The following is a 13,552-nucleotide window of genomic DNA, read 5'->3' as shown; positions in this document are numbered from 1 at the left end:
TGGAAAAAAGAAGGAAAAGGAACACTGAGAAGAGAAACATGTGTACAAGACAGCATACACAGTGTTAGAACACTGTGCATAGCAAAAGATTTGGCTGTATGTCATGATTTGGATGTTAAGTGTTGTTTTTGTGTTTATTTCCTGTTTTATTTTAAAGTTTGAAATCCTCATGTCATGTTTGCCTTTCCACTTCCTCCCCATTGTGTTTTCCCTCCTTTTTGGATGGTCCTGATTAGTTTCACCTGTACCTGATTAGCCTCTTGTGTTTTAGTCCCTGTACCTTCCTCCAGTCTTTTTTCACTTTTTGGTTAATTCTTAGTTTTGTGTCTTTCTTTTGGATTACCCATGTTTTCTTGCCTGCTGTTGGTTGGATTCTACAGCAGACAATATTCATCCAAAGTGCAACTCTGTGATTTTGTACAAAATGAAAAAAGGTGCAGGCTGTATGAAAAGTAATGCACCAAGATTCATATAAATGCTACGTTATCATGACTAGGGCTGGGGCAACGCATCGACGTAATCGATAATGTAAATAGGCCGATTTACATAACGTGTGTCGACGTGTCACTGTCTATTCCAGCTGACACGAAGCTCAGACGCGTCTGAAGCGCTGCTCAGGTGGGCAGAGAGCATGCTCTCATTCGATAACAAGAAAACAATACGCTCAGCCCTGCTCACACTCTTATGACGCACTGTGTGAAGCGGGCCTATGGCCCAGTTAAGGCTGAATTACTATGATGCAGAAAGAGTTATAATTATTTCAGTTAGAGAAAGTGCAGTAATGCAGTAATTTTACTGTAAGATGTTTTGTTGGACTGCGGGATTTGAGGTTTGCCACTGTAACAAAGAGTAACTGTTTTGTTACTCCTCCAAAAGAGACTTGAATTTTACATCATTTTATTTATTTTGCTGTTGGATTGCTAAATGTAGATTGCACTACATTCCCTTTACTTGAATGGAACAAGCCTCTTGAATTAATTTTATTTTGGAGACATTTTATATCAGAATGTAAAACACAGTTAAGACTGGGCTATTTTTTGTATGGGAAAAATGCCCTGCAGTGTATTCTCTGTCATGATTGAAGATAATTGAATAAAATATTGAAATATATCTGACAAGTTTTAAAATGTTATTTTTGGTACATTCGTTGTTGTATTAATCAAGTAATAAAAAAATAGTTAGATCAATAAAACAAATCGACAGATTAATCAATTAATCGAAGAAATAATCGATAGATTAATTGATAAAAAATAATCCTTAGGTCCAGTCCTAATCATGAGCAAGTAGTGTGTGTGTGTAAGCCAAGCATTTGGCAAGGCTACAAACACATGACCAATGGAGTAAAGAAGGAAGCAGCCCTTTAAACAGGCAGGTTGGGGTGGTGGACAGGGGCCTCTCTAGGAGACCATTGTTTGGAGCTATGTGAACTCTGAGTCATTCTAAGGGACATATTCATGTTTCTTTTCCTAAACCTGACCTAACCTACATAACTTTATATGGTGCTGATAATACAAACTTTTGTATGAGGATATGTTGAAAGTGACAATATTTCTGATGGAAATCACTCTTACAGATGAGGCTGTGTGTAGGAAGCATGGCTACTTTAACAACATATCCTCATACAATGGTTAGTGTGATATCTAAACGAGTAGCTCCCCATGAATGGCTTTGTGAAGCTGTATACTTAGTTAACATGCCGCTGATGCTACACACTGGTTCTAACATTATCTGTTTCTTCAGTAACTGACTAAATTGTTTCCATCACATGAACTAGGGCTGGGCAATTAATCTGATTTTAATTTTGATTACGATTTTGGCTTCCCTCCATTTTCAAAACAAGATAATCAAGATAAAACGATTAACTGCTCCCATTTTGTCTTTTTTTTTTGTGAATAAGCGCACCCTTTCCTCGTGCTCCAAAGTCCAAACAGAAGTTCAGCAGGGGTTGAAAACAGAGAGCCACAGCACACTGCCTCTCTGGTTGTTTTGAAATACAGGGAGAGCAGATGTGTGTGTGCCGGTGATAGTGGCAGTGAGAGGAGCAGAGAGTATTACGTAAAACGCGGCTGTGTGATGTATCAACTTTTGAGGCCGTTTGTCAGAGAATAAGTGCTCTGAAAGACACGAAACATGTTCCCATGTCTAGCTCGCCAGCTGCTGACTAAAGTGACAGAAGTTAGCCCCGAAGAACAGACCTGTGGACCAGACTTTATTGTAGTGACACTCCCAGCTGCTTCTAAACAGATAACGGAGAAATGTCTGTCTGCTGAATTAGTGAAACAATCATTAATCCCAATTCAAAATTTATTTTGCTGTTATTGTTACAGTAATTGTTATGTATTGTTAAATTATATTCGTTGGGTTAGGTTTTATTATTATGTGAATGTGATCAGACTACAGTTATGTGCAAGATGTATTACATAGTTGTGGCTGCACCACAAAGCTTTCATTGTTTTTTAGTTCACTTGTTTTTAAGTTAAAGGACATCCAGTGTTAAAAGTAAACACCAGAGATAATGTTGAATAACTACATGACGTTCTAAAGGCCAGTGAGTGATCATGTTAAATAATCGTTAATTAATTGTGATTTCAATATCAATCAAAATAATTAATAAAAGCCATAATTGAGCAGCCTTAACATGAACTGAGTCTAATTTCTTACTTACTAGTCAAATTTTAATGCAGTGTGCATTTTAACCCTATAATGACATTATATTATAATGTCATTTCTCCTTACCGCAGTTTACCGTCCATGTGTGCCACAGATCCAGGAGAGAGGGTGTGGATGTAGATCCCAGGGCAGCTGTCACCAGATGGAACACAGCACAGGCCAATACCCAGACCAACACCAGCCTCTGGGAGAATACACATCCATATAATCCTCTATTGTGATATGAATTATTATGATACTGTCATTAATCATTAAACTATCATTAAAGGTGACTGTTTTAGAAAAATTTAGAATTTTAGAAATGTAGCATTTACACCCCCAACAAACCACCATCATGGCCATCATGAATTACCAGAGCCTGAAGTGATTTTTTCTGAGAACTCAATCGATTTTACGCATACATGTCAGTTACAGGTTGTAGGGATTGCGAGGCGAACCTGACGAACCCTGACCAAACTGCAAATGCACATTATTCTGGAACCTCTCGATTCATTTTCAATTTTCAAAATGTTTCTGGCTGCTGCTGAGACGTTCTGAGGCGCACTTGCGGGAATAACGAGCATTGACTAGAACTCTCTGGAGGCTGTGCTGCAGCCATAACGTGGCGCTGACTGACTCGGTGGAATTTAGGGGTTAGGGCCTGCTTTTATATTATACACACTTCACTCACAAAATGCGCTTTTCAAAATTAAGCTTCAGAAAACATTATACATTAATATTATATTATTAATGTTTTAACCAACATCAGTCCTAATCACGAATATCAAATATTCATGAATTTTCAGAATTTTAACCCCTTTAATGCCAGGTTTTTGTCATGATACTATGTTTTTAGATCAAAACAAAACAAAATTATTTTCAGTATACTACATGCTAGGTAGATTTTAGACCTCATCATGTGGAAAACAGCAAAAATTACAAATTCCAAGGCAAAAGCCCAGAATAAACCCAGAAATAATACAATGCATGTTTTTATGCTTTTGTGGCTGTGGGATCAAAAATTGCAGTTTGAATGGGTGTCAATGGAGCATTTTTTGTACTTAACAGTATGAATGTAACAATTGAGTTTCCGCGGTGACTTATTGTAAGAGCTGAGCTGAAAATTCACAGATTAAACAAAAAAACACAATCTTGCCAAAATGTATGCCATATGCATGAGCACAGCCAAAATGATCAAAAAATGAAGAATGAAAAGCACCTAAAATACACCAAAGAGTCCCTGAGGGTTAATCAGCTGAAGCTTGGAGAAGCAAGGAGCTCTTTCCATTAGAGACAGTGTGAGTGGAAATGTTCGGTACTTTACATGATAAAATACCAAAAAGATTTCAATCATGTATGAGTGGTGTCTCTGCTGTCCTGTGAGGCTGACCTTTGTGCAGGATGATCTCCACCATGATGCGGTCTCTGGGCTTGACAGGCTGACCTGGGACACTCAGTGAGTTTATGCAGTCGTTGTTCAGGAAGTTGTAGTTTTCCATGTCAGCACTGACCCTGGCCATGGCTGTAGTGGAGCTGAGGGAGCGCGACCTGCACAGCTGAGCTACCTGCGCCTGACCACACAGGGCCCCCAGATGCAGGCTCGTCCTCACCACCAGAGTCAGCAGGCCCTTTTTGATTTGCTGCACAGGAACATAGATTCATCTGTCAAATCAATGTTCAGTTCTTCTGCAAATGTTGGCTGGCTGGTTAGTTGGTTTGATCCTGTGTTGAACATGTGATCTAAGGTTTGGGCCCCTGTTAACACCCTATTTAAGTATTTAATATGAAATTATTTAAAATTTTAAATGATATTTTTTAGGTTTTCTAACTCATGGATGTTAAATCCATTAGTCAAAGTCCCAGGACAGCTTTCACTAAAGATTTAAGAGGGAGTGTGTTGTGCTCACTACTTAAATTGCCAAGTAGGTGCTTGAGTGACAAAGGAGCAAAGAACAGCAATGGGGTGACTGGAAGAGTCTGCTCTTTATGCAGCCAACACATATCAGCACAGAGCCACCATCAGGCTCCAAAAGAGAAACCTCAATTTGAAGGTACACAACAACCTTTTCTCAAAGCATTTTTTAAGAAGTGTTTAAATAATGGAGTTTAATACTGGTGGAAGTTGAGTCCTCTGACTGCACAACTGTCAGTCTACTTTTATATAATTATACTTTTATATAATTACATTTTTTTATATTTTTATTAATTACATTTTCCTTGTTTGTTTTGTTTTGATTTTCCACTCATCTTGTTCTTATTCCAAGGCTTCACATGCCGGTGCTTATACTTGAGTTAATATGGTGGGAATAACAGTGGTGAAAGATGTATTTCAATTAGGGCTGTAAGCATTAATTGTGATGCGATGACAGTTCGTACATAACATGCACGTTTTTTGGGGGGTTTTTTCAATCACACTCCTGTCTTTAAAAGGCTGTACCGGGACAAGTTTTAAAGCTAGAGTGATGCTGGTATCATGTGAAACTAGAAGACCTGAGGAATCCAGTATTACCAACCATGCCATGCTACTTCCTGCTTGTCAGGAAGGGGGTTAAATAACGTCTCAAAGTTAGGATAAATTTTGATGATCGAATAATAGCATTGCCATTTCACAGAGGTCCCCCGAACTTTGACCTTAAGATACCTGAATGAAAATGGGTTTCGTGGGTACCCATGCATCTCCATCTTTACAGACAAGCCCGTGTCATGCTAGTCCCATGCAGTTTGGGGCAAAAACTATGTAGTTTTTTGCATGCAGTGTAAATGTGTTATTTTCACCTATTGTTTTTGAATATGTCTGCAAGCTGTGCAGGACAGTACACAGCTCCTCTGCTGAGTCTCTCACATCTCTCTCCTCGCTCTCCTTCTGCACAGCAGCACTGCACAGGCACTGGGCGAGGTAGGGAGAATGCCTCTGAAAATTCTTTGTGACTGAGGCTTCACTGAGAACTGTGCATTTGAATTTGTTACTTAGAAAATTTCTAACTACTGGGTCTCCCCTTTGACTGGACCTTCTGTGTTCCATGTTGTGATCCTTTAGGCTAAAGTTGCAAGGCAGACTCTTCCACTTAGTAAGTGTAGCCAAGCTGCTGTTTCACATTTTAAAAGTTTAATTTGGGTTCAGTAGATCACAGCTTTGTCACTACCACTGCTTTATTTTGATAATAGAAAAACTCTGAACTGAGAGAAATCCTGTCATTAGAATCATGATGTGGTTACCTTACCTTAAACCTGTGCAGGGCTTCATCATGAGTCAGACCATGGAGTGACTCTCCATTCAGCTCCAGGATCTCATCACCTGCAGACACACAAGCACAAAATCTGAGAGCCTCACAGGCTGAACATCTGCTCTGTCAGGTGTCATCTGACACAGTTAAGAAAAGAGTGCCATCAGTTTGATCACATTTACACTCATAATAACATCATAGTTAATGTATTTCTTAGTAGCTGATGAAAGCAGAATGTTTACTGCTTTGCAATCCCTTTACTGCATCTCTTAGTCCTCAAGCGACAGTTCAGAGCTTACACTTGAACCAAAATTTCAAATGCTTTAATCACATGTGCTGTAACTTATGCTTTAACTTTCAGCTGTTTAATTTCCTACACTTTACCACTTCAGCTGCTCTCAGCTGCTTACATGTCAACCAGCATTTTAACTGCTTTCATCTCTTAACAGACACTTAAACTGCTTTTATTTTGTATTTTTAAAATGAAAGATAAACTGACACATTAACTGAGATTTAGCTGCCTTTACTGATAATAGACACAGAAACAGTTCTCTCCATGACAGACTGTTAATTTATTATGACAGCATATGGAAATCTGACTTTTTACTGTAACATATCATTCTAATATTCAATTTGTAAACAGGACACATATGGAAGAATCATTATGGTTTGCAGTGTATGTGTAATGATTTGTTTATTTGATGAGTGTATGTGGATGATTTGAGGTTACATTTTTCCTAAATTTATACCAGCATGATTCCCTTTTGAATATATCATTTGACTCTATAACATGACCATGTGTTGAACATTTTACTGTGACTTTAAATATTTAATTAAAATACTTAAAATAATATAATGTTGAGGTACAATAGGGTCCATTAATACTACTTTCAAATATTGGATTGTTTTAGTATGCATGACTTAAAATATACTTTTTGTCATTTTGTTTTGGTCTGAATAACTCTGAGCATGGAGTGGTGAACCTTGTGCTCCTTGTTGTCCCTACTTGTGAACAGCCGAGCCTTTTGAGGATGCCTCTGTCTTACCCAATAATGATACTATCAGCTGTTATTAATCAACCTGTTTACCTGTGGAATCTTTTGGAAAATTTCCAGTCTTTTATTGACCCTGTACCAACTCTTTTGGAGCATTTTGCAGTCAAATTTAGAATGAGTGTATACCAAAAAAAAGTTAATCAGTTTGAACACAAACTGATTAATGTATCTTGTCCCTGTAGTAGAGATGTAACGATATAAAATTTTCATATCACGATTACAGTGACCAAAATTATCCCAATAATCAATATTATCGCGATATGATAATAAATCGCTTTTTTTGTTTTGCATATACATTTATTTCAGTAAATGTATTTATTAAATTGTGTTCCCTTTGGCAAGCTGTGATGCAGTGTATCCGTCTAGGGCTTTTATTGTCAAAGGTAAGAATGGACGAAGTGAAGCTACTGCACTGACACTGTCAATGTGTGAACCAAAGAGAGTTTGCCGTCTTGGTTCAAACTTCGGGGCCTCCGTCTTAACATCTCATAACCTTCATCAGTAATGCAGCGTTAGCTACCAGCAGACCGGTGGCTGGTGATAGTTTAGTGATCTGGTAAACAGGTATGGTAAACAGAGCCGCGGAACGAATAGCGCTTGAGACAGCTTCACAGGAGTACAGGCACAGGAGTAGCAGCTCAGAGGAGCAGAGCCGTGTGACCCTAAAAACACAGTGGAGACTCACAACAGAGTTTCATACATGACAACTTTGGCACATTCATCTGCAAGTATGGCCAATAACCATCAGAGATTTTATTACATTTGGTACTCGGCAGGTGTTAATTTGGGACCCTGGTGACAGTTTTTATCGTGATTTTGAAAGCACAGTGATCACACACGGTTATCATGATTAAAATTTGAAATGTATTAATAACCATTGTGGAATTTCACCGTGATTATCGTGATAATCAGAACCTTGATGTCCATATACTGTAGTAAATTCACAACTTCTTTGGAATAGGGGTTGTAATAGAGAGCAGCAGTATGACTGCAATGACTCAAACTCTTTTCCCAAGTGTGTATATGAGCTTCATGTGAAGTATGATGTCCCTCACCCTCCTGCAGCCTCCCATCAGCAGCTGCTGCCCCTCCAGGCAAAATGGTCTTGACATAGATCCCCATCGGTCCATACATGCTGTCCCTCCCGCCGACTATACTGAAGCCCAGACCCTGGGGACAGCAACAGAGTTATATTTATAGCATTAGCACTCATTCACAAGCATTAATTATTGTTTTCATGATCATAGTTAGAGGAACAGTTTCACATGTTGGCTCATGCTGGTATGTCATTTATACAGACAAGAAAAGTAAGGACTGAAACACTGGCTGAGTTCCCTGTTGACCTGAGATAGAGAAGTTTATCTAGTTTGGTCAAACTCACGCTGAGCAGTCAGAAGATATATCAGCTGGTCAGACTGACACTGAGCAACTTTGCTGAAGATCTTTTTTTTTTTTTTTTTTAAATATTTTTATTAAACCACAGTCACAGTGAACAACACATCCTGAGAAAGTCACACTTTGCTGAAGATCTTGAGATGCAGTTGAAAGCTCTTGAAAAATCTAAGTAGTTGACCATGAGTAAAGGCTATTTTTCATTCAAATAATAAAAGTGACAGTTATGGTGGTGGTGGTGCATGGTTCCTACCTTGCCATGGCCCTTCATCAGCACAACATTACAGATTATGAAGGCTTGCACGGTGTTGCAGGAGTGAACCAGCTGGGCAGAGCTGAGGGAGCGGGAGGGACGCTGAACAGGCTGAGGGGAGCAGCATGTAACACAACAGAAATGAACAGGTTTGCTTTCACATCTCTCCATCACTTAGAACAGTTTTCTACCCAAAAGTGACTTTTGTTTTTAGCATGACGTCACAGGACCCACCTCAAAGACCTGATCATGTAATTTATTGTGCTCTGCAGGTGTAGCGCAAACCAGTGGACACACATTAGACCTGGTTTTGGAGCAGCTTACCCGATTTTACAGAAGTCAAGTCTGTTGCGCTTGTCTGACCTGTCTGACCACATTTGTCAGTATATACTGTATATATATATATATAAATACACACGCATAGATATGCGTTTTACTTTTTGTGATTCCTGCAGTGTTGTGATGTGTAATGTATTCTGTTTATTATATAATAAAAGTCAAATACTTGTTTTGTAGAATGAGGAAACTCCAGCTGCTGGGACAATGACTTCCTTTTCCCATATAAACCAGCATTCCCATGAGGATGACCAGTGTAAAGCTCTGGGGTCTTCATGATGATGCTGTCCAGATCCCCAATCCAGTAAGGATGGACACCTGGATATACACAAAGAATCATCAGAATGAATAGCAGGTTTAAATTCATTTTCTTCTGAATCATTAGATAGAGAGCGAGACAGAACCCGCATGTAGACATCAGGTGACAGCAAAACCCATGAAATCAAGTTTAATAAACTTGTCTGTGTCCATAGCTGATCATACACAGAGTGTATGAGCTATACTATGGATAAGCAGTGTGACACAGCAGCTGTGAAATGTTTTAACCTGTTCTCATTCCAAACTCATCAAAGTGCCACTCTGTCAGTGCTTTTGGCATATGAGCGGGATGCCAAAAGCCACCTTCTGTGTCCACATATGCAATGCTCACAGATGCGTCAGATGATTCAATTTAAGTGAACTTTATTTGTAAAGTGCCTTTCGTGCAAAATTGCAATACAAGGTACTTTGCAATAAAAAAGAGAAACAACAACTGAGAATGGGGCATATCGCCTGTCCGCATCTCATGCTGCCATGGCAGGTGCTGTCTGGTTGACCAGTGGTGTATAATAACACAGCAAACAGTTCCGTATGGCCGCATTTTAAGCTGACGCTGTCCAGTGGCATATCATGCAGACATGAAAAGTGGCTTTTGGCTTCGGGATCTTATGCTGAGAGCACAGTAAAAGTGGTGGTATTTGACAACTTTGGAATGAGAATGGCTGGTATCTCTGGATGGTACTGCAGGTCCTTTTCCATCAAAAATTTCAAATGAATCATCATACACAAGTGGGCGAGTCATCAGAGGACCTTTGCACACCCCAGCCACAAAGTCTTTAGAATATGTACAAGAGTACATCTACTTCTGCCTCAAGCCATCCATCTTACAGAGTAGAACACACACCAACTACTACTACAGCACCAAGAGGAGTGTATGTGGAGGGAAAGAGAATGGAAAAACAATCAATACGTCTTGAAATCGGCAGGAAGAGCGCTAATAAACAGCTCATGGTGGCTGCATTATTACATTTTGATGCATTTAAGCTCTGTTCAGTAAAAATGAGTATTGAGCCAAAGTGTCATGGTGTGTTCAGTGTAATCTTGTAAAATGTAGCTTTTGGAAAATAAATAGTTGAAAATAGTTGATGTTTTTACATCAATGTAAAATAGATATTAGAGGGGAGATTATGATATAAATAGTAAAACAGCTTTTTGCTTATTTTCCATGTGAAAGACGATTATTTTAAAGGTTGTTCCATAAATGTGGATCATTGAACAATAAAATAAATGTGAATTTTTACTTTTTATTATCATCTTACATAATTACTTCTTTTGTTTATTCTTCTGATAAAGTTAATTTGACATTTTTATTTAGATTATTAGATAATCTATTGATTTATTTGATTTTTGTAACACATGTACAACATTTGGATTTTGGTAGTAATGTGCATTACTTTCACTGTAGAACTGTTTTTTTTTTGTTTTGTTTGTGGGTGTGGGTGCAGGGGTGAAACTGTATGATACACACTGGTTGAATTGGAGCATGTCCTATTGCTGGCCATCTGCTCTGGTCGGGGCTGCTTAGTCTTCTCTGTGTCCCAGCATCTCTCCTCATTCACCTCCGGGATGGGTAACTACACACACACAGACACACACACACAAACAAAAAAAACCCCACGAAAAACCATTTATGTCAAAGGGACACAGAACTTTTTTTTTTAACTGCAGTATGAGATTAGATTTTTTTAACAATTGCATAATAACGTTTTATTGATTTTACAAGTTATAAATTAATTATATATTATGAATATAATTATAAGGTCAGACTGTATTGCTGTATTGATGGAAGATAAGTTTACCTTGAGGTGGTTGTTGTTGGCTGTAAGTTCTTCATCAGTGTATCCAGCCAATGACAGAGGCTCAGATGAAGAAATGATGAGAGCTGGATGCAGAGGATTTGTACTCGCACTATGTGACTGCAGAGTACCGTCACATGTAGAAATGTCCTACAGTACATAAAACACCAGCAAGGAGAAACATTTTAGCTGTGGCCCAACATAAGGCACACCAAAGCAGAATGCACCACCAATGTAATGTAAATACGTACTAATTTTGCACGTACAGTAAAAAGCAATCCATCACATCCATAGTCCTACTTGCTTCTTTTGTCTGCTGTGGTTATAAATCCTGCTTATCAGGATGGTCAGGACGGCACTACACAGAAAGAGGGCCAGACTACAACAGAGTATATAGCTGGCTATGTTATAGTTTGTTACAACAGTATTCTATAATATAGAGCAGTGTAGCATAGCATAATATGATACATTACAGTAAAAAATGTGGTCATGCACATATGATAAAGTATGTATGGTGTAGTATAAATATAATAGTAAAGCAGAGCAGTGTGTGGATAGTAGAGTAACATCAAGGTATAATAGACATTATATTAACAGTATGATAGAGTTGCATTGTACAGTACAGTATAGTTTAGTGTAATATAATGTACATGTCGTGGTAGTAGTGCAGTGTATTTCAATAAATGGTAAATGGAATTGCACTTGTATAGTTCTTTTCTAGTTATTTTTACCACTTACCACTGCTAAGCGTTTTTCACACTACGAGTCACATTTACACACACGTTCACACACCGGTGGCAGAGGCTACTGTACAGGGTGCCACCTTCTACTCAGTTTTCAGACTTTCATAGACATTTACACACCACTAGCACAGCCACCAGGAGCAATTTTGGGATAAGTGCTCTGCTCAAGGAAACTTGGACATGTGCACTGGAGGAGCTGGGGACCGCCAACCTTCCAATTAGTGGACAACCCACTCTACCCGCCTGAGCCACAGCCACCCAGTAAAGTACAGTATAATAATGAGTAGTTTAAAAAAATGGTATAGTACAGCACAATACAATAGAGTATAGTATGTAGTTTAGTATATTATAATATAGAGTAGTATAGTCCTATAAGACAACAGAATACAGTATTGTGGAGTAGTTTAATATAGTACAACAGAGTCTAGCATGGCAATTCAGTTACAAATTATTGGGATGGGTTTTAAATGTAAGGAAAAGACATTTTCAGCAGTCTGTTCAAAACCATTTTTAGCTCTTAGTAATAAAATAATTTAAAACAAATGTTATGCAGATGAATGTAGTGAAAATAACAATGTTTATCATTCACTTTTAAAATTCAAAAAAAAAAAAAGAAATTTTGGTCACATATCTGACACAGGCACCTCACTAAGTGCAGAAACAGAATTTAAAAAAAGTTACTAATGCTATCAATTAACAGAACCATCACAAGTGGTTTTAACAGAACTCTATCTCTGTCTGCTAGTAGTAGTTGTGTGAACGATTGTCGCAGTGTATGAGAGGCTGCAGACAAAGCGCGTTGAAATATATGATGCATGCTGTGTTTTACTTGTTTATCAAACATCTACATTTAATTCAAATTTCAATAAGCTCATCACCCTGATGGTGTGTTGATATGTTTAGATACTAAAACCACCAGGTTATGGTGAGAAAAACATCATTTTGTTTGTTTTAAAATACTCACTTTTGGTGGCACAATTCTCACTAAAAAACGTAGCACAAAGCAGTATACTGATGACTGATGAATTGTTATAGAAGAAACTTTTAATCTTACAGAATGTGTAAATGACCAACATAAAAATGAGAGATACATAACAATATTGTGCTTTATAAGACTTACGACAGTAGGATGGTGTTTTCTTATGTATCAGACAAAGGGAAACAACTGTCACACTGGAGTCCATTTCATATGTGAGCTGCTTTTACCTCACTATGGGCTTCAGTGTGACTGCTCCTCATCCCATCTCCTGGCATCCAAGCACTACCCTTTGGAAACTGTCCGTTAAAAGGTGTCAGCTTGTCTGGGCTCAGGAAGCTGCAGCCTCTATAAAGAAAACACAGAGACAACTAAAAGGTAACAAGGTTCAAAAGTGTTTCAGCAAAAAACATTATTGCATGAATAAACACTAGATTATTACAGTTAGACTGATATGGGATTTACAAGTTCCTCTTAAAACTATAAAAAATCAAAATCCATAATACTGAAAGTTTTTTTCACTGAGTCAGTGGATTAAAGAGTAACTAAACCCTCTGACCGCTTAAAAAATGTTTTAGCTGAAAAGCAACATATATGGGTATTTAGTAGTGTTGTAATTGCTTCAGGTAAAACTCTTGACATTTTAGTACAAAGCATTGTTATAAATATACACAGTGACTGTCATCTTAAGGTTAAAACCTGATATTGCAGTTGGATTTTGTTATTGGCTGATCCTGGTAGCAGGAGCCTGCTTTCATCAACAACTGAGTCCCCTGTCACTGCCCTCTCACCAACAGATTACACTGTGTT

The 13,552-nt window shown here is 38.2% G+C and overlaps 1 protein-coding gene across 1 annotated transcript in view; it reads right to left on the bottom strand.

Annotated features, from left to right (window-relative positions):
- Positions 1–13,069, bottom strand: part of il16 (interleukin 16) — a 38,127-nt gene extending 25,058 nt beyond the window's left edge. The window contains exons 1-9 of the mRNA XM_042484815.1: positions 12,973–13,069; positions 11,027–11,173; positions 10,696–10,801; positions 9,079–9,227; positions 8,574–8,684; positions 7,984–8,098; positions 5,871–5,944; positions 4,040–4,289; positions 2,737–2,854 (exon numbers count right to left, since the gene is read on the bottom strand). Of these exons, the coding sequence (XP_042340749.1) occupies positions 2,737–2,854; positions 4,040–4,289; positions 5,871–5,944; positions 7,984–8,098; positions 8,574–8,684; positions 9,079–9,227; positions 10,696–10,801; positions 11,027–11,173; positions 12,973–13,020 (1,118 nt within the window). The 5' untranslated portion in view covers positions 13,021–13,069. The remainder of the gene's footprint in view (positions 1–2,736; positions 2,855–4,039; positions 4,290–5,870; positions 5,945–7,983; positions 8,099–8,573; positions 8,685–9,078; positions 9,228–10,695; positions 10,802–11,026; positions 11,174–12,972) is intronic.
- Between the last annotated feature and the right edge of the window lie 483 nt (positions 13,070–13,552).

Source organism: Plectropomus leopardus, chromosome 1 (assembly GCF_008729295.1).
Source record: "Plectropomus leopardus isolate mb chromosome 1, YSFRI_Pleo_2.0, whole genome shotgun sequence".
Classification (NCBI taxonomy): domain Eukaryota; kingdom Metazoa; phylum Chordata; class Actinopteri; order Perciformes; family Serranidae; genus Plectropomus; species Plectropomus leopardus.
The sequence above is the reverse complement of the archived record's forward strand: the minus strand, read 5'-3'. Positions and strand labels throughout refer to the sequence as shown.